Source organism: Barbatula barbatula, assembly GCF_947034865.1.
Source record: "Barbatula barbatula genome assembly, chromosome: 10".
NCBI classification, from domain to species: Eukaryota; Metazoa; Chordata; class Actinopteri; order Cypriniformes; family Nemacheilidae; genus Barbatula; species Barbatula barbatula.
Window position 1 is genome coordinate 21,094,292 of NC_136773.1, and position 25,484 is coordinate 21,119,775.

Genomic DNA, 25,484 nt, shown 5'->3' on the forward strand with positions numbered 1-25,484 from the left:
ATAGATAGATAGATAGATAGATAGATAGATAGATAGATAGATAGATAGATAGATTTTAGAATGGATTTCAATTGTGAAGTATTAAGAAATGTATACTGCCTTTAAGTTACGTTCAAAAATAGTTATGCTCAAATTGATACAAAAAGTAATGCTAAAAAACATTAGGTATTCTTGTGTAGTTTTACAATAAATGAAGGTTGGAGGAGAACATCATTAACGTAGCCTATCTACCCAGTATTCTTATTCAACAACCTTTTTTATTACAAGCAGAGCAATATAAAAAACAAACTTCACACAGTTTCACATTTGAAATAGAATCTATTCTTTATTATTTATACGCAGGGAGAAAGATTTAATTTATTTCTTAATTTTCATATATAATTTTTTCTCTACTGCACAATTTGCATAATTTCATGACATCCTGTGGACAACCACAAAACCATAACATCAGATTTTTTCTTCTTTTTTACACGAAGAGAGAAACAAGACTCATTTTACAAGCATTTTTACAGTCTGCATACAACGTCAGATGATGTGTTCAGATTCTCTCTCTTTTTCAACGGAATCCGGAGACAAAATATATCAACAGACGTCTAACGAAACATGCACCATCTATGTAAAAACATAGAAACTCTTTGACAACCATTCAATTGGAAAGACAAACTTCTGTTGTCTTTTTTGTATATATTTTTTTAATCTTAACATTATCATTCTGAGAGATGTTGCTGATTTTGACAAACAGATTGGAATGGGTTTATCGAACACTTGAATAAACCGATGCAGTCATTACTTTCTTCAACAGATAGACGAATACAATATATACAGACAGAGTTTGATCTTGTGATCACAATCACATGCTCAACATCAGACCAAATTAATATTCACAAATTTTTTCGTAGAAAATATCATACATGTATAAAAAAAATCACATTCACACAGCATATGGTAACAGAATCAACCGAAAATCATCCCCAAAAATAAAAAAACAATGGGATTAAAATAAACTGCAATAGAAGAGTATATAGCTGTCAAATAGATTCATGTGCTTGTTTAAAGGGACCTTTTTTTAGAAATATAATGATGTGGATAAAAACTCGAAGGGATTTAATTGGCCATCACAATGACACCCTTAACAGTCGAGCACAATATCATTAAATGTTTTTTACATATCCCAGAAGATTCCCAATGTTTCATATTTAACGTTTCAATTGAAATTTATGGTGACATTTGGAAATCTACTGTATGAGTACAATAAACTAAAGTGCATACGATCAATATGTACTGCGTCGTAAAAGAGGAAGTAAAAAATAAATAAAAATAAACACTATACAATATTCATATAATTCATTTCTCTATTATTTTCCACATATACATGTATTCAGACTCTATGTCATATGTTAAGGTATATGCATTCAAAGAACATAATCCATGTTGCATAGATTACCCAAACTGAACAAGTGGATTTGGTTAAAACGTCAGGTTGGCACACAAGAGTTTGTCTTAGCAACCTTTTCTTAAGATACATCTGTGCATCACCTGTGCAAGATGTAGATTAAACAAAGAAACCTTTGTGTATGTTCTATTAGCTGTTTCCATATACGTGAGATGTCCACGAATAATGATAATGGAAACACTGACCAGACAGACAAAAGCGTGTGCCTTTATTCATCATTGGCACATTGTGTAGTTTTACACTGACACGGTGGAGGTTAAAGAGGCAGTGATCATGTTGAAATGATGAGACAACCATCTTTTATAGCTAAACAGATCAAACATTACAAAAGATGATTACTTTGAAAAACGATTTTGAAACAGCGCACCACCATGAAACACATGACAGAGGACACACACCAAATTAACCACAAACGTTACATCCGGATTTCAACCCTTTGAGTCACTTTGAGCCAGAACGCTTAAGTGTGTTTCTCAAATGTACGTTATAAATTTTTTTCTGCCATTGCATATTTGGATTCCACACAGAACTCACAAAACAGAAACAACATTTGACCACCGACGTGACATTTACTCCAAGATGCTGCTCAAAACAAACACAGATCGTGGACAAAAAGCACAATCACATTTTTGGACGGAAAGTAGCGCCCTTTGAGATAAGACAATTTTGAGGGCTCGAGATGCTAAACACAAAATACGACCTCTTTTATAGTCCAACAAACAGCCACAGTCAAAACAGCAGGATGATAAACCTTCGCAATGTTGAGCGAACGTTTTCACCACTCGGATTCCAGCTGATGTCCGTCGAAAAAACCTGAACATTCTCTTTTTAAGGTGTTGATCAACAATGCATTCAACATTAAGGATTGTCTTTTTTTCTTACAGTATAACTTCAATTCAGTGCATAACATAGTATATGATATGATACGTTTCATCAGTTATCAAATGATTGTGTCAATAATCTTGTGGATTCTGCTATATGTATTGTATCTTGTTTTTGTGGTAAATATACATATTCAACTTTAGAAATGTAATAGAAATGACAATGATATGCACAAATTCTCACGTACTAAAGAGCCTATAGATATCCTAGAGACAGTATGTATGCATTAAAACAGAAATGTTGCTTTAGAAATGCTTTTCAAGATAATGACAGTTTCTGAGAGATGAAACGGATTACCATCCTGGTGGATGTTTGGTGAAACGTCTCAAATACACTTTTCAGAGGGTGAACAGGAAGTCCCACCCTTACGACACAATATCGAGTTTACCATTTCCTCGTACCTTGTTTCCATCATTAACAACATAATTCACCTGTCATTCCAAATTCACAAACCCACCTTTGTTTAATTTCGCGGAGGGCAGTGATGGGTTGTGATTGGCTATTTATGGCAGCGTCTGATTGGTGGTGGCCACTAGCTTGTGCCAGCTGACCGCCCGTTTCCGCATGTCGACTTTATCCAGCCAGATGTAGGCTTCACCGATAAGGGTCTTCTTCATGAACTTTCCTCCATTTGAAACCAGGAACAGCTACGAGGAAGCAAAGACAGCGAGGAGGATGAGAAAGATGGAAACGTCACATGGAGTTAATTATGTGAAATGCGAATATATTGTAATGGTCACCTGGATAGAGTGGCCAACAGGATTGAGATTAAAACGAAACGTCTCGTTGAAGGACGGCTCTCTGTCGTGGCGACACACTCTCGTCTTCTTCTTTATGATTTTCTTCTGAGTTGCGACATTCACCACGTAGAGTTTTACATACAGATCTAGAACAATGATGAAAATATACAACATGTCCAACTCGTATAGCAGCTTTATTTTTGAGCATCAGTGTTGGTATTTTTGATGATTATTATTGGATTTGATGCATTACCAGGTAGATGATCTGGAGATTTGAACTTGTAGGTGATGTTTCTGCACTGCAGAACCTCAAGAACCAGCTGCTCTCCTTCAGTCTTCATCTCTTTCTTTAAAGCCACCTTAATCTCTCCCATCATCTTACCTACACGTGAGGATGTCAAGAGCATTAACATACTAATAGAGAACATAAAAAACGATTTATGTGAACAATGGAAAACAGATGCACTGTTAAAAACAATATAAGTAATTCATATATAAAAAACAGACAACTTGATTAAAACAATTTTTTTATTGTGATTTCCAATTAAAATCAATCAGACTACAGTTGGGTTGTTTTGATTAAGTAATAATCAGACAAAAACAGCTCACTAACACGATAAAACAATAAAACAAAAACAAAAAACATAATAAAAAAACATGTTTTTTTGGCAAATAAACTCTTAATAACTTGATAATTATGATTTAGACTATAACGTATAGCAACCTAAAAACTAAAAACTGGATACCAACTGCACAAAACTAATATATAATCAAAATAAAATATATAAATATAAATAAAATATATATTTTAAATTGTGGGAAATCTTGATGAAACTGTGTGTTGTTGGCAAAATATATTTACACATAAAAAAAGCAATACGCTTTAATATATTGACAAATTATTTCTTTCAAATGTTGGCAATTATATAAACCATTTATATATAAATAATTTTTCACACTGTGCCAAGCTCACAATCCAGTTATAATCCATGTTTTGTTGCGCTGACGTCTTTTACCTTTGACAGCGACAAGCACAAGCTCACACAACCCCCCCAACACACACCCTCAACTGTGATGAATTATTCAGCAGTGTATAGCAGTGACACAGCGGCACGTCGAGAGGGAGCAGAAGGGTATGACTGCTGTTTTCCTGTCTAACAGGTTCATAGTGTCCTAAACAGCTTTCTGACATGTGCTAATTCAGCTTCATGGGCCAACATGACCGCATCGACTCCTCTGTACACCACACCATAAAAGTCAATTATGAGTCACTGTCTGGTGTGTGATTTAGTTTTTATGATGTTTGCCGCAACAGTATGATGCTCAACTTGACACTGTCAAGTCAAGTCAAGTCAGCTTTATTTATTTAGCGCTTTTTACAATTTCCATTGTACAAGAAAACAAAACATATTAGGTTATGCAAGTGTGGCGATGATTCCAGTGAACTGCAGTAGAAAACTGATTCTTACCCTCAGAGTCGGACAGCTTCAGAGATTCAAGTCCTCTTGTTTTATCTGTTCCATTGGGAATGTTTTTCCTGACGAAAATTCAAACAAAAACGGTTTTGATGAATGTGATGAGCGATTATGAATTGCATATTTAAGGGGACAGTTCACCCAAAAATAAAACAATTTTACTTACAAAAAATAAAATGGAACAAACTTCAATCGAGGATCGATTGAATACCGCAACGAAAGCAATTTCATACGTATTCGCGTATTTTAGTATCAGTTCAAAAATGAAAAATGGAACAAGCATGATTTGTTTCACATGCGTCTCAGCATTCCGATGTTAGGTGACTTTATAACTGAGGTTTGTTTTTGTTCAAATTGAAATGTTGGGTGAACTTAGTAGGGTTGAAAACAAAAGAGGAAGGAAAATCGGCATCCAGTACTTACAACTGAGGGACCTGAAAGATGGCACTGTCCAACGCATTCGTAACCGTGACGTCATCACTGTCCAGAGTATATCCATCACACTCAGTTATTCTGTGACTTGTTTTGTCTGCAGGCACACACAAAAACACACAAACAGAAAGAGCGATTAAACATGAGCTTACATAGCAAGGATTTCTAACATCAACTTATTATATCTCATTATTAAAAAAACAATGGATATGAACTTAACACACAAAGTTACACAAAAATTGAAAACTAAGCAAGTGGGAAACTAAAACAGAAAGACCACAGTGAAACAAAAGGTAAATTAACTTTCATGAAAATAATATTTTGCTTTACAGTGCCACTATCAAAACGTTCATCCTAATTGATTTAAATAAACATTTTGCTTCTGTGCTTTTATAATGGACTTTAGTTTTTGGGGAGTGATTTTTGCCCTATTATTTAGAGAGAGGGAGGAGTCACATGCCTCTCACCTCCTCTAGCAGAGATCCCTCCGTGAACGTCATCTGACTTGATACTTTGCTCTCATTGGCCGGAAGATGTTGTGTGATCAGTTCTGCCTTTAGATGGTGCTGTCTCTACACGTGTCAGACCCATCCACATATTTCCCCCTCACATGAAACCAGCTCATGATATTTACACACCACAGTCATGCGGACATAAATATGGGTTTGACCTGGGGTTTTACTGGCGGGGCAAATGAGGAAAGAAAGAGGTTTATCATGCTCTGGGTGTAACCACGTGGGGTGTCTGGGCGATGTTTATAAAAGTGTAGCTATTCTAAACGATTGCTTGAAAGAAAATTTGACATTGAGTGTCTGTAGGACAGACGGAATCAATTGCCTTGGCTGGAAAATCTGTTTAATTGACGTGCTCCTAGCGAATCATTCATGCAACAAATGCCATTTCTGCTGCAGAATTACCCTTTCATTTTTGCCTGAATGTCTGTGACATTAACTTTTATATGAGTAATAAAACATAACGCCGCCTCGCCAAGTTTTACATAAGCTCAACTTGTGATACTTAAAAACGAAAGACTTTTGGTGTGATTCTTATAGGCTTTATAAATGCATTAAAGCGATAGTTCACTTGAACATGTAAATTCACGTAATTCCAAACCTTTATGACTTTCTTCTGCAGAACACAAAATACATTTCAGAAGAAACAACATTGGCTCGAATTAACTTCCATTGTATGGACAAAAAACCACTGAGACATTTCTTAAAATATATTCTTTTGTTTTCCACAGAAAAAAAGAGTCATATACGGGTTTGAAACAACATGAGGATCAATAAATAATGAAATAATTGTTATTTTAAGGTGAATTATACCTTTAAGGTTTGATAATAAAATGAAGACTACTAGTTCACCTTTATTTCAAATGTATCAGATCTTTTTTATCATCCCAACTATTATGTCTAAACAAATGTTACATGTTTTCATTTTGTGTTGAAAAACGAAACAGCTGCTTCATTTTAGGTGTAAAAAAATCTTAACAGAAACGATGAAAGAAAACAGAGAAAAAGGTGAGGACGAGAGGTAATGCAAAACAGAGTGTGAGAACAAGAGAAAAGTCAGAAAGAAAGAAGGACAGAAAACAGAGACGCTGTGAGCTCATGTGAAGTAGTAAAAGTTACTTGGCTGGAATCGGGACTGATGGACAGCAGCCTCAGCCGCAGCGATGGCGTTCCCCGCCTCCTCTAGATGCGTTTGTGTTATACTGCCTTTGCTCTGGCTGCGAGAAGGGGCGTGGGAGCGTATGTGACCCTCGGATGAGGATTTGGAGCTGCCGGGACTGCTGTGGGACTTTTCTATGGTAGTGACCTGTGTGTCTGTAAACATATAGTTTTGAAAATCACAAGTTCAACATTTTTATTTTTATATTATTTCGAAATTATCAACAGAATGTTTTAAAACAAGTGTACTACCTGGCTTTATTTTGTATGCATGACCCACCTTTAGCAGGGTCAGGGAAGATGCCGTGACTTCGGCTCTTGATGACAGAGGTTTTGGGTGATTGCTGGTTACCCGGTTGCCCTCCTTGTCCTCCAGGACCCTCGAGACCACCAGGGTCACCCTGCATACCCTGGCCCCCCGAGCCCCCTGGCCCCTGTGGTGGATGAGCTCGTCCGTGATGAATACTCTCACTTTGCTCCTTTAGGGGGTGCCAGCGAGGCGTGTTATCCAGCTGAGACGTGTTTGACAGGTCAATGAGCACCTAGCAAAAAATATAATGAGACAGTGAACATAATCAAAATGCTTCGTTGGGTAAAGTTCTCAATTAAAATATGATTATCAAAAATATATAGATTTAAAATCATAGCATAGTGACAATAACCACAATAACAATAAAGACAGCATACTCTGAGTCAGATTGAGTCAAATAATGTTCGTCTCTGCCATAAGAAGTGTCTGTAGTATAAATGACACTTATTGTGTAACACTCACTTCTCCCAGAAAATCATTTGAGGAATATCTGTCATAGTCCCACACAGTGACCTCTAGAGTTTTCTTCTTGAGCTGTTAAAATGAAACACATAAACACACAGGATTCCAATCGGGTGCAGGTCAAAAAACACAGCATGAACATATTTAAACCTTAAATCTGTGACTCAGTAAACAGCATAGCAATGATGCCAAACTAGGTCAACTTGCTACATTTTTTGCCGTGGAATATCAAGTTTGGGTGGAAAAATGGGACACATGGGGGATGAGGCGGTAACTTCCCTTGTGTCTAACACTACTTTGATTACATGTAATGAGTTCAGTGCATATTCCTTTTACTATATATAGGTATACATACAGTATATATGGAGAGAGAGGCACACCGAGGAAAAGTCTGAGAAAATATTAAAGTAAGTTATGAAAAAGTGGAAGAGGGTGCAACTTTTCATATACTGTAACCACTATCTTATTAGAGGAGTTCGGTACATGCTACTGTTCATAAAACATGTTTAATAGTAAGTGTATGGTCTTCAGTAAAGGAAATGTATATACAGTATAAAATGTGACTTTATGGTCAGGTACATTGAATAAATGTAATTTACAAACAGTGGCAATTGGATAGAAGTTTGGACACACATACAAGTCTCATATTGTGGCACAGTTATTAAAAGTATCTTAAAGGTCCAGTGTGTAATTCTTTGGTGTATCTATTGACAGAAATGCAATATACTGCAATACACATAATTTAGTTTTCAGAGGTGTATATAGACTTTACATAATGAAGCGTTATGTTTTTTTACCTTAGAATGAGCTATTGCTATCTACATACACCACGGGTCCCCTTACATGGGTTTCGTCATGTTGCACCACTTTGTTTCTATGGTAAAGTGACAAACTACTCTTCGGAGCGCATTTTGTAAATATGTTATCTCCTTTGGAAAAGAAGTGAAAATGTGATGATATCTTTGTCCTGTATCTGCCACCGTAGTGCTTCGAAAGGGAGGGGAGAGTGGTGGAGTGAGCCGTTGGATTCAATTCGCAACCTCACCGCTAGATATTGCTAAAATCTACAGACTGAAACTTAATATTGGGCTCAGCAACAGCTTGCTACTCTCATTCTGTTTAACTTCATTAGATGCATTTGGGTTTTTGCATCGTGCATCGTGCTTATTCTCAAAATGTTTCATAGTCTCTACATTTTTTACTGTATTCAAATTATTTATATTTTCTTTCTACAAAGTACCAATGTAAGCACAGTGACGTTTTTCTGATGCCCGTCTACTTCATTTCAGCGTGAAAATGGATGTAAATCTCATATTTCCACATAGAAACCATTTTACACTATAAACAATTTACAATTTTAAAAAAATTCTTCTTTATTTTTCATAATTATATCTCTTTACAATAGTACCTACTGCCTTAATGTATGTAAATTTGCTAAACTTCTAAATAAAGAAAAGGTATGTTCACATTTTATATATTTATATTTGATAATGTGTATGTTTGTGTGAATATATACTGTAAGAGACACAGGGAGAGAGAGAGAGAGAGAGAGAGAGAGAGAGAGAGAGAGAGAAATCATGTCTATAGACAAGATCATTGATTATAATACATAATGTAATTTTCAATTACATTTGAGTGAATGCACTCTTCAAATGACTCCATTAAAATGTCCGTCTGTATTCATTCTCTGTATTGAATCATCATGTGTACCTGCTCAAGATGGATGTTTTTATAAATGACGGTCTGGTTCCATTCCGGATTCTGAGTCTTCTGGATATATTTAGTCCTCCTCTTGTTCTCAGCGCTGTGTAGTCATGATGTTGGGACAGGACACAAGAAGCAATTAACATTCCATTATCATTTGAAATGGATTTGCAGAATATCTTCATCCACACTTGCTAGCCCAGTTTTATAAACAAGATGATCTAGCAGGAGGCAACACTGATGCGTCTACGGTTCATGCCACCAATGATGATGATGACATTATCAGATCACTATGTGTACATGAGTTCATGGACGTACACGCTGTGCAAACGTACAGCAGCACTAGACTCTTAGACCTCGTCCCAAAACATTACTGAATTGCTTATAGAGACACGATGATGCACCTGCTTAAATAAAGACTGTTCCAAATGGCAGAAAGTTCATTATTATGCTTAGATATGATTTTAGTTAGATTTAGGACAACATTATGGAGGAATAGAAGCGCTACTTACAAAAATTATGAAGAATTATTTATGAATTACATATTTTAAATATACAAATGTAAAAAAAAATCACTTTTAAAATAGACATATTCATAGTTTTTTAATAAAATAATTTGTTATTCATATTTAAAAATTCATTTAAGTAGAACAATAAAGCAATACAGTTAAAAATGAAACACAGATTTTATGAATTTCAATTTTATTCTCAATTTATTTTTAATTGATTTAAAATTGTTTATTTCAATGTTTTGCTTTATTATTCTATTGAACGACTTGAATCAGAGTTAAATACACAGTAAATCTGTATACTAATACATCCATTTAAAATGTATATTATTTATTTTTGTATTTGTTGAAATTATTAAATTGATAAATCATTTTTTAATATCACTATTAGACCTCCACACAGCATTGCTGGTATGCATCGCAGTAGGGTCAAAACCCAAAATGCACTGCAACGAGTTCAATGACAAAATACAATATGACGGACAAGATGAGAAAAACGTTGATTATAAATAACTTCAATTTCATGAAATACCGAAAAGATAAGTTTGTTGTGAGCTATGATACCAAATATGTATGTGCTGTTTATTTTAACGTCATGATAAAATCAGAAAATGACTCCAGGTCATGTCATATTTGCAGCTTAATAGTTTTGGAACAGAGCCTTAGTGTGCCCGCGTGAATTTTCTAGCAAACAATGTCAGCGCTTTAACAACCTATTGCATTTTCACATCACAACCAACCAGAGGTAGATCTGTGCTTTTGAGGTAGATCTGAGACACAACACAAATGAGGATCACCATGTATGACAGCTAAATAAAACAACTGAAAATCACACACAAGCACACCCGCACACACGGCGTACACCACTGAAACACAGCCAAATGAAAAGAAAAGGAATCACCACGCTACCTTGCGTTCTGGACAACCATGACTTGGCTGAACCAATCCAGAGATTTGCATGAATGCAAAGTAAAAGGATACAGACAAACAGACAATGGTCAGAGAATCCAAACACAGGGGAGACACAAACCCTTGGAACTCGAGAGGAAAGCTTCCGGCCTGAAGACCTGGGAGGAGGTCCAGCTTTAAGCATCAGAAAGATCATCTGCACAGGTAATGTGGACTAATCTCATAATAAACATGGCAGATATGGCCATTAAGAGATGGCAGATATAGGATTACGCACCTCGTACCGGTGGAAGTCATATTGATCGGGCTGTCTCTAAACTTCACTGATTTTAGCCCGAGACACTGAGCTTGATTACTGGCTAGCATGTGATGAGCGGAAGGCTAAGCTAATAAAAATTGACTTCTCTAAAGAGGATCCCTTCCACTTCAGTGTTCCAATAACTCATTGCACTACTAAAGTCAGGCTAGAGAGAACTTTAAGCTCTGTGGAAATGCAAGTTATTATGTGTGACGTACACTACCGGTCAAGAGTTTTACATCACTTGAATGAAATGTTTCTTTAGGTTTGAATTAGTTTAGACAAAAATACAAATGTTTTTCATGATAAACAAATACAATTTTATTTATAAAAAAATGTCTTTAAGCACAGAATAGATTGGAACTCCTTTAAAATTGTTTGAAAAGCATTTTGGGGTGAAACCCCTGCTTGAGAAAATGGCAAGAGAACATTTCTGCCAATTTGAGGCAAAATGTGACTACTATTAGTTTTCTTTATTTTAGACGTTTTTTGTTCCTTTTGGGTTATTCAGTTATACAGTTCTGATGAGCTTACACTTTTTAATGTGAGATTGAGAAATGTGAAAAAATTAAAGTAAGTGTTCTTCAACCTTTGACCGGTAGTGTATTTCTATACATATGCCTGGCATTCTATACATATCACTGCCGTTATACCTGTAGAAGGAGCGGAATTCTTTTTATACGCTTATCTACCTGAACATACTTATAAAAATAAGGTGATTTTTGATAAATAATTACAGGACAGATGACTAGACGAAACCTTGGCAGGGAGGGGCCAAAAAAACATCAAACTCAAGATACAGAAAAATATCAGACAATAAATTAACAACAATTACAACACTTATATATGCAGACAATGACAAACATAACAGAAATAGAGGTAGAGATTCTGTACATCTTTCACTTTTCTCTCGCTTCACGTTCACGCTTGCCCACTCACACCCGCACGTAGAAATACTCACCCTCTCCCTGGGAGGAGATAGACCTTTACAAATGGATCCGAGTATCCATTGTTTTCTCTAGGTGCGAGATTTCTTGCTTGTAGAACGTGGACAATCAGGTTACCCATATTCTTGTCATAGTTGATTTGAAGCTGAGAGAAAAACACGAGTATGAGATGTATTACAGTTATTAGACCATTATTATCGGAGACAAACTTGTGTCTTTTATTCTACAATGTGGAGCAAAACATATAAGCATGCATAAATGTTTCCAAACTTTTGAGTGGTGTTGTATATCATTTATTTGGTCTAAGTACATTAAATTAAATCATAAATCTTTAAAGAATCCAGTCAACATATAAATCACATATATAAACCACACTGCATTAAAAAATGGCAAAGATTGGTTTCTTGGTGAGATTATTTTCACCATTAATGATCATGTTGTGCAGTAATAGTTCCCTGTAATTAAATTTTTGAATAAGTTAAAACTCATATACTGACCAAAAACCACACAATAAATAACAGATTTCATAAAACACACACTCACTTGTATTTCACCAGTGATTGGATGTGGTTGTGGCTTCAGGGATTCTGCTGACTGAAATACAAAAGAATGACAATAAAACGTATCTGCCTTGAATCTGCAGCCATGTATCCAGACATTTGATATCTGCTCTACACGAGATTCTTTACAGGCTCACGCAGTGCAGATGTGCACGCTCACATTCCCATGATACCTTGCTGCCGTGACGCTTCTTGTTTACTGACGGGGAGCCGGGCTGTCCGGGGCTGGGGACCCCGCTGGAGGCTGCAGATCCTGTGGCAGAATGCAGATGACCTGCTCTCTCCAGCGCAGACAGCACGGAGGCCGGAGCCTGCTGCTGAGACACCTTTTGTAGCTCTGCCGCAAGCTGCTTTGGGTCTACACCTGGAGAACGCTGACGTTCGCCTACACAGCACATACACAGAGAAGAGATATAAATAACATATCATAATAATTTTTTTTACTGAAAATACTGATATGATCTACTTATCTGAAAATCAAAACAAACACGATTTCTATATTGCATAAACCATAGAGTTAAGTTGTGTCTCTAAGTATTCTAAGGTCAGGTCACACAACCTATTTTTTAGAATGTTATTTGATTTATTCATCTTTTCTGTGGGTTTTGTGTCCATTTAATGGAAGTCAATGCTGGCCAATGTTGTTTTCTTTCGTGTCCTGCAAAAGAAAGTCATTCAGTTTGGGAATGACATGAGCGAACATTTATTAAAATGTTTTTTTCTTTTTTTTGGGGGGGCGAACTATCACTTAGACCCTGGATTTACAAAATCATTGCTTATTTTGGTTAGTTTTCACTGTGGATTATGAATGATTAATTTATATTTTTTACACAATTCAGAAAAGTAAAATAGCTGCTTTGGGACCCAATGGCCAAGATGGCTGCCAAATAAACAAACTTGTCCAAAAGGACTACATAAGTATCAGGGGCAAGGTACACAATAATGAAAAAGCTTACCGGCTCTTAGTTGAGTATGATGGTCTAGTTGTTGAGGATGATCTGTGTCAGACAGCATGTTCAGATCCCTAAACAGCGAGGAAAAAACAGCAGTTAACCATGGTACTTAACAGTGTCCATCGTACTTTTAAATACTGTTTAAATTGTCACGGAATGTTCCATATGAATCGATATACACTCCAAGACACTTTAAATAATAATGCAACTTCTAATGTCTAAAAAGTAGGGCTGTCAAATTTGATTCTAATCGCATCCAGAATAAAAGTTTGTGTTTACATTAACACGTGTCTGTGTACTTTGCATGTTAATTTTGTATTTATTAACACATACACATACATGTATACGTATTAAGGAAGTATTTACATGCATTTATTTATATTTACAATTCATTGAAATTATATACAAATGTTTATTAAAGGGATAGTTCACCCAAAAATTATGAAAAAATTATGTCATCAATTAATGACTCACTATTTGAACTATTTGAACACACAGTTACTATAGTTTTGTTTTTATTTTTATATTTTATTTTTACATTTTTAACTATTTAGTTTTATGCCTTGGTCATCTTATTTGCTTGTTTTTTATGTTGCTATATGAGATTAACATTTTGATTTTAGATTTTGATTATGATTATAATTTTAGTGCCATAACATTCATTTCAGTTCATTTCTGAGGCAACATTTAAAGTTTTCGTTCAGTTCACGTTTTTCCAATAATATTTACGTCAATATTTTACTTGATTTCAACAAACAGAAATGTTTTCAAGAAAGACATTTGGGCGAATGCCTGTAACCAAACAGTTCTTGGACCCGATTGAAATGAATTGAAAAATTTAACTAACTATATACATGTATGTGTATGCGTATGTTTTTATCAATACAAAATTAATATGCACAGTAGACAGACATATATTATGTAAACACAAACTTTTCATTCTGGATGTGATTCATCACAAACAGAACTTTTCTGTGCAACAAAGAATATTTTAGCATATCTTACAGGCGCATACATATTTCTGCCTCTCCACACTGCTGACCCACAACACTTTGCACCTCTTCATAGGTTTTTCCCACCAGAGAGATTCCATTCCACTCCAGAACTTGCATTCCTGAAGAACGGCGAGTGAAATATTTATTAGGTAAGAAAATAAACACAGACAGTCACAGTAAATCTTGGCAAAAAGTGATCATTATAGATGGAAGATGTTGCAACTGAAGTCGTCTATATTTATTTTGAAAATCCTTATTAAAGGTTTGTTTTGCTTTACATTGTCACTACATCAAACAAGACACTTGTAAAGTACATATATATTGAAAACAGTCAGCGAGAAGAGGAAAAAGCAATGTCAGAAGTTATTACGATTGACTCACACACCGCAAGTTAGAACCGATTTTTAGATCCCTGAGGGGAAATTCAGGGGAAACAATCACAGAGTTACCTACGCACACACACGCCTTCACATTATCATGCCCGCCTGAACACTCCGCTCACGATGAGAAAACACTCTTGGAGCATCAGAGAAAGAGTCAAACGCAGAAGAGAAAAGTCTTTTTAAAGCACACTGCAAACTCATGCCCAGTCCAGGACAAACCTTCAGGACTTACACAAATGAAGGTGATTCTTCAGATAGCCTCTCTGCATACGGCGTGCTTCAGGGGATGGCAACAACACCATATCATATAAATGTCTTTTCAGCTTTACACAATCACTTTCCTTTCATAAACGCTCAGCAAGAACACCAGACATAAGCACCACCAGTCCACCAAAATATTTTTTGGAGCTCTGATGTTAGTAACAGAAAGATTCAGGTGTAATTGAGAATCTAATCAGGTAAGATTGCTAATTATTTTTTAACTTTGTCAAACAAATGCTTTCCAAATAAATCTAATACAGCTTAAATGTTAAACACAATGGTATATCTGTAAATATACAGCGACAGAAGTTTTTAAGAGATCAGCATTTCTAGATGTTGTATCGTGGCCATTCCAGTCCAGTGAATTTCAATTAAATCAAAGCTCAGGAGGGATAAAGACATCCAACAGCAATGTGAAAGACTGACAGCATGACAAGACAAATGAAAACTGTGGTAATAATTCAGGTTTTCACATGAAAAATTATCTTTGAAATCTTTCTTAAATACATGTACAGTATAATACTGTCGTTCTGCTTAAAAGTGAATATGAACTTGTTTTCTTTGCAGTAGTCTAAAAAACTACAGAGCATCATTTTTTGTTACTTTGACCAGTTTCTCCATTTCTCCATTTCTCATTTTCTGCAAATACAAACAGTAAATTCTAATATCAGAAAAACGGATTGAAAAATGGTCTCTTCATTTTTTCTGCCTCTGTATTTCATTAAACAATCAAGCATATTAAATTAATCCTTTAATGCATGCATGCATGCATTATGACAACCGCTGTTGGGTTTCTTTTTCAATATGTTGTTATTGCTCATATGGTATAAAAAACTAAATCTGAACACACACTCTTCACTTTTCATTTTCCACTTGACATTATATCAGAAGAGGTGACATTGTATAAGATGCATTCGTGTTCCTCGCAGTGGTTGATGTGCTATTTGAAAAGCTGTTCACTATAGTGACATCTATGTATAAAAGGGTCACAAAGTGTCTTTAAATTCTGCAATAATAAATGTTATATTATTATATATTTATACACAGTATGTATAGATCGACAAAGAGTTTGGTTCCAAAATGAGATAATTTAAAAAATCATGTTTTGATTGTGTTTTACTGTGTTAGTGAGCTATATTTTCGAGTTATTATGGCTTAAATCAAAACAAACAAACTGCAGCTAGATTGATATTAATTGAAATGCACAATAGAAAAACATGATTTTTGAACTTTTGAAAAAAGGAACCAAAATCTTCATATGTACTGTGCATATACCTTGTTGATGTATATGTTATATGTTTTTTGCTGAGTTTAAGGTCTGCATTTACGCTGTTATGTTTATTTTTGGGCTCAAAAAATAACTCTGAACAATCAGAAGAGCTCATGTAAATGGACGGGATGCTGAGGCAGCACTAGACACAACAATCACACTGAAATGAGAAATGGCAACTCAAATTAAATGCTTATAGAAAGTTGAACAAAGCACAAACACCTTTTAAACAGCGAATGAAAATGCTGATGCATGCATGCAAAAAACTACTATCGGAGCTTCAGTGTATTGCTAAATACTTTTCCTTCATTCATCCCTGGCTATTTCGTTACAGTACAAAAATGAATTCTTACCTTCAACTACTTTCCCCGTCTGCTCTGCGGATCCTCCTGCTGAAACCTTGGCAATATACGCTCCTATCTCTCCATTGGTCCCTGGAATCTTCTTCCCGCCCACAACTCTGATTCCCAGCCCGCCCCCTGAAAACAAACAGCATCCATTTAGCTGATAATTTAATCCTAATCGGAGCTTCTTAGTAACATAAGTCTTTAATTTGATCTCTTGATCAATACATCGTCCTTTTCTTTCCTTACAGTAATTTAGTTTTCAGGGCTGAATTTATTACATTTCACTGCGTGTCTCGTGGAGTAATTGCTGCGTGTAAAAATACCTGAGACGCTGTGGTCCTTGGGGTCCCGCTGCAGTTTGATGCGAGTGTGTGGGAAGGGGTAGTGGCTGTCTTTTATCTACGACAATAAAGAAAAACATCCAGTAAACGAAGAGGATGTAGTTTGCTGTGCTTTGAAAAAACGTTCATTCATACTGTATGTACGAAAGGTGATCCACCCAATTCATTTTTTTAGGGTAAGGTACTGTTTGTTTAAAATGAAACATCAAGTCTTTGGGTTGCACCCTCACCTGTCTCCTATCCAGGCCTTGGAGTGCCTCTGGTCCACCTCGGCGAGGTATGTCAAACCAGTCCGTCTCTTCGTGCTGAAGGTGGTATGCTACAATACAGGAGAGCAGCCATTGAACCATCGCAAATGCAAAACGGAGACACGTGTCCCACTCCACCGCTTCTTCCAACCATCCCTTCACCGCTCCAAAAATGGAGAAATGTCTTTGCTGAATTTTTGACAACTTCATAGTTTTAGGTCAGGGCTTCTAACCACCAAAGGGCTTGTTTAGGTAGATGCTTTAGGTACCAAGTGGCCGGACCCGAGGGGAAGCAGTGAGAGGGTATGGTGAAGGAGTGATGATGTGAGACATGTGAAGACATGCACACAAGAACAGGCATGCTGTGTCCCTTTAGCTACACATCATGCGCTGAGAATTTATTTATTAAAGTGCTGTGGTTCAGAGCCCCAGCAGATATACGCACATACATACTATCATACAACAGTGTGAAGATGTCCTGTCTCACCACATTTCTGATGATTCTCTAGTATTAGTCTTTTTAGCACACTGTGAACTAGTAACTTCAGCAAATATGGATTATATTCTTTGATGACTTGTAAACTGGTCACCTACAATGTTAATGTAATATTTGTACATCTATTCTGTCTATAACGTGACATCTTAAAGGGATATTTCATGTAAAAAAACGTTGTAAACAATTTGAAATTTGTACATTTACTCTCCCGCATGTCATTTCAAACCTGTATGAATTTCTTTCCTCTGCAGATCACAAAATAGGATATTTTGAGAACGTTGGTAACCAAACAACTCTGATCTCCATTGACTTTCCTTGCATGAACACAACACCACAAAGACATTTCTCAAAAAATCTTCTTTTGTGTTCCACAGAAGAAAGAGTAATATACAGGTTGTGACTGACATGAGGGGAATAAATGATAAAATAATTTTCATCTCTTCAAAGACTACAGACAATATACTTTTCAATCATCACCTTGGTATCTTGTTCTATTCTTCTACTCTGCTGTCTGTACAGACTAGGATGTCCCAGCCTTAAGGTCTGTGTTGAAACATCAGCACATCCCCAAAATAAATAGGGTGAACAATGTGTTCCATCCTGTTTACTGCTGTTATGATTACAATACTCTCGAAGCGAATCATTACTTTTTTTCGCTGAAGCAATATGGGACGCCACAAACCATCATCTGACTCCTAATAAACTAAAGAATACTGACAACAGCATCTGTCCACAGTAATTTCATAATGAAGAACCTTATACGCTGTCCATTTGCGGAGCAAACGTCCCCTTAAATCAACAGTGCATTATTTCATTACTCCACTGCAACGATGCATCGATCACGTCATGGTACCCGAGAACGGACCCTCAACACAACTAAAACTGGCATTCTGCGCCACTCCTGCTACATTATGCATATATGTAGTCAATGTAGACATGTATGTGCCCTGGTTGATATGATCAGGCCATGTCAGAGAGACATTGAGGAGTGTAGTGATCATGAATATCAGGATGGGTCTGAAGTGCACCACTGAGAAATGTCCATTACTCAAGACTATGGCACACATGAACGTAGGTTTATGCTTAATGATTGATTCGAGGTTGTTGAACAGCAGTTCTCACCTTTCACATTCCAGCTAGGACCTCCAGCTGTATTGAAAACATTGTGTTTCAGAGAATTCATAGTACAATTAGCCTTTAAACAGTTTGTGCCAATTCATAAACCACTAATGGACTAAACGATTATGATTGCAAATACATGCAATTGTCTTTAAAACAGTGATTCCCAACCAGAGATATCATATCCATTTTGCATTATTTGCTACTAAACGTCAACTTATAAACTTGACATTTATTAGTAGGCTGTTGTCAAACTGATAATGTTGATGATGCTAAACTATACCTTGTTTAGATGTCAGTACGTAAGTTTTAAGGATGGTGCTGACACGTAAAAGGTTGGGAAACACTGCCCTAAAGTACGGACAGTAAAGAACACATCGCCGCCCTGTTTGAGATCTTTGACATTTTTTTAAATACATTTCTGTAATGCAAAAACAGTCAAGTATTATTTCTATACAGTGTTTAGATTCAACTCATATAAGGTATACCAAAACTTTGAGATCTTACCAAACTAATGTTGTTTTTATTTACTACAAGTAGCAATTTTGACATTTGCCACTTTGTAAAAACAACCCAAAATCTGTTTACATTGACAAATATGCAATAGAAGGCTATGGGCCGAGGCATTCTGAAGGGTTTTAGGAATAAAGCAACGGTTGCATTGTTGTTAAATCACATGCTACACATGTTACAGGGTTCACTAACATGAGTTGAAATACGAAATACAATTTTGAACAGAACAGGTCATCAAGTAATTTTATTTAGATTTTTCGTAAGCTAACATACAAATTATAAAACGTTTTTAAACAGGGTGAGTTTTTTTAGTGCTTCACTGTGTTTGTCCAAAATTTTATGTGTATTAATTATTTAAAAAATTACTGTATGCTTGCTAAACAACCTGAAAGACATCTCCATTTATTTTCAGTTAGTTACAGCACCCACAACCTAGAACATTATTTTAAGACCATTTTCTACATAAGTAAACGCTTTTTGCATCAACCTAATGCCTAAACCTATGTCGCCATATTTTATTGTAAAGAATATTTCAAAATGCTTTAGCTAAATGTTGTTTATTTGGCAGAATAGTGTATTAATCATTTATTCATTTGCCAAACAATGTGTGTATTGTATGTCTTAAAATGACTAATTACCAATAATGTACATGTATAGTATAAAGGCATACTGAGAGAAGGAATGGTATACCATTCATTTTCAAATTTCTACTTATAAGCCATGCAAGAAAAAAACTCAAGTAGCAAAATAATTTATTGATGATGAACATTACAAACACTCATGACAGACAGAAACGTGACATGAAGAAAATAGCTCAAACAGACAAATAAAAAGTAGGAAATGGAGCAGAAATCTGAAAATAAACCTGCCTAAACAATACTGTACTAACCACTGAATGAACATAACATCTATCTATCTCTAGAATAAAATATACATCTAAACTATAGAATTGTCCTTTGTACTGAAGATTTCACGAGGACAGTAAAAGGAAATGTGTACATTTATTACACAAGACTTATTGTGATAACACTTGCATTTCTTCAGCCTGGAATATTCTATAAACGGATTAATGGAAACCAGCCAAGCTGAGCCAGGTAGTGCTATGAATAAAAAATTTGAGTATGTCTTCACCAGACAGACGTTTGATTACGGCTCAACTAAATGTATTTATCAATACCCCGTAGCTGCCGGAAAAACACACTGGGAGAATTCCATATTCTACTCTTTTACGGCCCAACTTTTTTCTAATTTAACACATGAAATGGTTATCAAATTTCCACTTGTATATAAATTAAGGAAATAACAGGAAATAACTGTCACCACATTCTAACAGTACCACGCAATGTTGAAACATAAATAGAAGGCAGAGTTTGGTTCAACTGTACGCCTGTAATAAATATCACAGGCACATACTGTATAGCGTATCATTAAGGAAAATAACTAAATCAATAACTGGGTGATGAAGCGAGATCACCAACAATAAATGGAATAATGGAAAAGAGAAACAACCTTGTTCCCTTTGCATGTAAATAGCGTGCATACTCACTAAATAATAAACAAACAGAAAGCAACCCTTGTATACATGACATGTACATATGAAGGTGAAAATTTAAAGGATAATGACTTCATGCAAATATTACAGCTTTAAAGTACATTTAAATGAAACAAAACATTGAAAATGGAAACAAAAGAAGAAACAAGTATAGGAAATTTGAGTTACACACACGTGCACACACATTTAGGCCTAGACATAGGATGCATATCAACAGAAGTTGTGACTGAAGATAACAGATCTCATAACAAATTTACCTTCACTATCTGACATGGCTCCTTGAAGGTCATCCTTTAGAAAAGCAAGGTCTCGTTCGTATCCACATGTCCTGGATTCCTCTCTCATGTGCTGCTGGACTTCTGGAAGAGAATGACTGGACCCAAACTGGTCCCGGGAGTCTGCCGAGATGGGTGGAAGTGGACCCGCAGAAGCTCTGGCCATTCCCATAGGTTGTCCAACAGGGCTCAGTGGACTCTCCTCTTCAGAATTCTGTGCAACGATGGGAATTCTGCCTCTGCTCTGACTAATTGGCAGACTTGTTGGTTTAGCCCTAGCTGATCCAAAGTGACTATCCTCACCTTCTGATTTCAGACGTACCGAGGAATTTGACAGGTCTCTTTTGATAGAAAGGTCCAGTCCATATACAGAAGAAGGCCTAGAGGAGGGTCTTGAATGACTTCCACTGGGGTATGTACCATCTTCATGAAGGGATGACCTTACAGTTGGCCCTAGGTTGCCAAAGTTGAGTGACTGAGCCAGGTTAGCACCAAGTGCTGAACCAAGATATTTCTGTTGTTCAGCTAGATTCTTTCGGAGACCAAATGTGATTTCATCTTGAAGGAGCCTTGCCCTGGCAGACATTCCGCCAACAGATGAGCTGCCAGAAGCCAAAAGCCTGCAGTAGTCGAGCTCAAGGTCCCTGCAATCTTGAATGGGTGAAAACTTTGTAATGTTTGGGTCTATGAACGCTTTTTTGTTCTTCAGTTGTTTCTGGTAGAGAACCGAGGCTGGGAGTTGCTTGGCAGCTTGTTTTTCTAACGTTAGTCTTCCTATGCTATATTTTTCAGCTTTGGGGAAATGTCTAAAACTTGTGTCAGAGTGCAGGTAGTGAGGCAGGCCTGTGAGCTGCTCGAGACCGTCTGTCCCTCTCCTGAACTCCTGCTTAATTTGCTGTTTCAACATCTTCAATTCATACGGCTCCTCCATCGAATCCTCTTCCGCTTTACCGTACGAATGCAGTCTGGAAGCTGCCTGAAGAGGGCCTAGGAAATCCGCCACATCTGCCGTTCGACGAACGTCAGCAGTCCGGAGCAAGCGGTCAGCTTTGCTAATATCCTTATCGGCGATACTGAAGCTTGAACCGAGGCCTGAGGTTCCCTTGGTGAGTTCTCCGATGTCATCAATCAGGACATAGTTTCTAGCATTATGGTGATCCAGGTCTGCGTAGAAGGACTCGGCTGATATGCTGGACATGGGACTGCTGGCCATGCTGGCTCTCTCCTCTAGCCCCATCCTCAGGTCGAGGTTACTGTATTTACCCCCGAGATGGGAAACTCCATAGGCACTCTCTGTGGACGTAGGGACAATAAGGAGGGGCTGGTTGCGTACCACCTCATAGTTTGTTGTAATCTTTGGCTCTAAGTCAGACAAAGTAGCCTGTCGAGGCTTCTGTTGCATCAGAATGAGTGAGGAATGGTCATAGCCAGTCTGCTGGGACTGCTGAGTGAGTGAGGGCACAGATGAGTAGATAGATTGGTATGGGGACACCTGCTGATGGTAAAGGGACTGTTGGTATAACTGCTGAGAATATTGACCTGGTGTTTGGCTTTGTGATGCATACTGATAATGGGAATATGGGCTGGGGAGGGTAGCATACTGAGAGTCGGCCTCAGTCTGCGGTGGGATGAATTGGTCAAAGTCAGATTGTGGGGCAGTCCGTGGGCGTTCTAGTCCATGACCATTACCTCGTGCCTCTCTGATGTTGCTGACCTCACTATCTGACATGTAGTCTCGCTCCTCTGCCACTCCTTGCAAGTAGGCTCTCTCTCTCTTCTCTCTTTCTTTAAGTAAAGCCTCTTTTCTTCTATTTATACCCATCTCCAGATACCTCAATTTAGCATCTATCTCTTTTTCCTCATCATCAAGTTCTGCCTGTATTTTACGGAGTTTTGAGGACTCACGTTCAACCAAATTCAGCTCTTTGTCTATGTCTTGCAGGATTTTGGCCCGGGCCAATGTGGTGTTCCTGCACATTCTTCTTCTGGCAGAAGCAGTGGAGTACCCAGAAAGGCCAAGAAGTGTATCTTCTTCTGGTGGTGGATGAGGTAGCGTGCGTTTTACTTTTTTCTGACTGCCAACTGGTGTACCGCTCTGTTGATAAAAAACAGAAATGCAAAAAAAAAAACTAGCAACAGATAGACATGTTAATTCCAACACAATGTTCACTATATTTACAAAAGTTTTGAGACAACCCCCTCTAATAAACAGGTTTATCTATTCAAGTAATTGCAATTAAAGTCATTTTATTGTTCTTCCACAGTAGACTAAATAATTTATTTTGGACCTTGCATTGTGCACAGGAGTGTTGTCATGATGGAATAGAAAAGGGCCCTGGCCAAACTGTTGCTATAAAACTAGAAGCACACAATTCTCTAGAATAGCATCAAGATTTGTCCTCACAGTAATGACAAAATTAATCAAACCTGTTCCTTAGAAGGGGTCTTTAAATTGAAATCTAATGTAAGTAAAATAACAGGGAATAATGCATTGAAAATAATTTGTCTATTTATAAAGTGCAGTGCTTACTGAGTAGGTGTCTTTGTACTGGTACATTATTCTGTCATCAGTTGTTGGACTGCGAGACTTGTGGTCAGACAGCGATCGTTGTGAGCCACATAATGATCTTGAGGTACTCTGAGGCCTCGATGATTCAACAGTCAGCATCTTCTGTAAGCTCTTCCCAGGGGATACTGGAGAATGCGGGGAGCATAACACCGTTGGAGATTTGGTAACTATTGAGGCTCCAACATCATCAGCTGTCAGATGTGTGCTAACACTTATCTCAGTGGGAGCTGGACGTCTTTTATCTTTGTCTGATGTTATATCCGAGTCACTTTCGGTTAGGCCATCTCTGTGTAAATCTACCTTTGTGTCCACCTGAGCTCGAACAGGAGATCTCCTGATAGTCCCTGAATGCTCTGTTTGAACTGAAATCTCTGCTACAGTCTGAATCGCAATACTTGACACCTTTGAGCTTTTACCCTTCTCTCCATCGGTGTATCTACTAGAACGGGACCTGCGTCTACTACGAACAGGGATGTCCCATTCATCCTGATCCTCATCATCAGTTTGGACACAACTATCTACACTTCTCTTACTTCTTTTTCTTCTACCAGGTGCAATCCTCTCAACTGCATCTTCATCATCTGTTTGAACACCACTTTCAATCAATTTCTTGCCACTGAAATATACATTCTGATCTAGTTTAGCTATGTCTGGCAGGTTTGTAGACAACTGCATTTGCTCTTTTGTCTGAGCCCCTACTGACACAGGAATGTTTGAACCGCACTGAGTAAAAGCCCCAGAGGTGGTGGTCAGCCAGGTTTGACCTGCTGTAGTGTGATGAACGTTCACTGCAGATGACATGGAGTTGTCATCCTTAACTGGCCAGTACTGTCCATTATCTCCAGAATATTTAGACTCAAGTATAATGTCTGAGCTGGTAGGTGGGGACTCTTTTGGTTCAAACCCATAGGGATATATCTTTTGCTCTTCTAATTGTTGGTGGAGTTGTTGGTGTAACCTGTGGATTTGCTCCAACTGAAGCTGCTGCTGTGCAAACGTTTCTTGTTGGAGAATCAGATGGGCTTTGCGTTCTTCTTCTTGTTGCATGAGGAGCTGTTGCTTCATGTTCTGAAGCTCCACGAGTTCTTTCTGAACAACAAACTGCTCTTGTTCTCGGTAGCGCTGTATCTCTTGTCTTTCCCATTCAAGCTCTTCAGCAAGACACAACTGCTTCAACTTCTCTAACTGTAGAAACTCATGTTCAGCCTTGTACTGCTGGCTCTTGCTGTCATCCAAGTCGGGAAGATTCGGAAATACCAGTGTATCTAAAGAGGCTGCTATTGCCTCAAGAGTAGCATCAGAGTAGAGCTCAGGGAAGGCAGTAAGTGAGGGAAGGAGACTGGCTAATGCAGATGGTAGAATATCCATTGACATATCTGTGGTCGGCACAAATCCATATTGAGCAGGCTGATTTTCAAGTCCTGAAAATGGAATGGAATCAGGGAGACTATTGCACGTTGTGTTAAATATTGAACCCGGTTGAGTGGTAATGGCAGACGTGGATGGGACAGGGGCTGACACAGATGAGTAAACAATGCCATTTGATGTTCTTAGCAAACTATTTACACCAAATGAAGATACTGCAGGATGTTGTGCCGTCGCGAGCCCAGTAAATGGCAAAGTGCCTTTCTTTGAGTAGTCTAAGGCTTCATCTGTTTGATTGGGAAAAAGAATCAACAGCATGATCAGTGTTGAAATGAACCGTTGCTTTTCCAGTGTATTTTGAAGCCATGCAGTACTAACTAATAAACTACGAAACGGAAACCAAACGGCATGCAAAGATCTTGTCAGTGTCATCAGATTAGCAGGAT

The 25,484-nt window shown here is 37.3% G+C and overlaps 1 protein-coding gene across 1 annotated transcript in view; it reads right to left on the reverse strand.

The window, feature by feature from the left end:
• Positions 1-307: 307 nt before the first annotated feature.
• Positions 308-25,484, reverse strand: part of pclob (piccolo presynaptic cytomatrix protein b) — a gene marked incomplete at its 5' end in the record, with an annotated part of 57,057 nt that continues 31,880 nt past the window's right edge. Inside the window, 20 exons of the mRNA XM_079466004.1 lie at positions 308-2,982; positions 3,076-3,221; positions 3,329-3,457; positions 4,545-4,612; positions 4,974-5,079; positions 6,614-6,808; positions 6,933-7,194; positions 7,425-7,496; positions 9,135-9,228; positions 10,547-10,573; positions 11,806-11,936; positions 12,335-12,385; positions 12,525-12,736; positions 13,308-13,375; positions 14,310-14,418; positions 16,567-16,692; positions 16,884-16,959; positions 17,126-17,220; positions 21,087-23,199; positions 23,635-25,325. Coding sequence (XP_079322130.1) covers positions 2,839-2,982; positions 3,076-3,221; positions 3,329-3,457; positions 4,545-4,612; positions 4,974-5,079; positions 6,614-6,808; positions 6,933-7,194; positions 7,425-7,496; positions 9,135-9,228; positions 10,547-10,573; positions 11,806-11,936; positions 12,335-12,385; positions 12,525-12,736; positions 13,308-13,375; positions 14,310-14,418; positions 16,567-16,692; positions 16,884-16,959; positions 17,126-17,220; positions 21,087-23,199; positions 23,635-25,325 — 5,915 coding nt within the window. The 3' untranslated portion in view covers positions 308-2,838. The remainder of the gene's footprint in view (positions 2,983-3,075; positions 3,222-3,328; positions 3,458-4,544; positions 4,613-4,973; positions 5,080-6,613; positions 6,809-6,932; positions 7,195-7,424; positions 7,497-9,134; positions 9,229-10,546; positions 10,574-11,805; positions 11,937-12,334; positions 12,386-12,524; positions 12,737-13,307; positions 13,376-14,309; positions 14,419-16,566; positions 16,693-16,883; positions 16,960-17,125; positions 17,221-21,086; positions 23,200-23,634; positions 25,326-25,484) is intronic.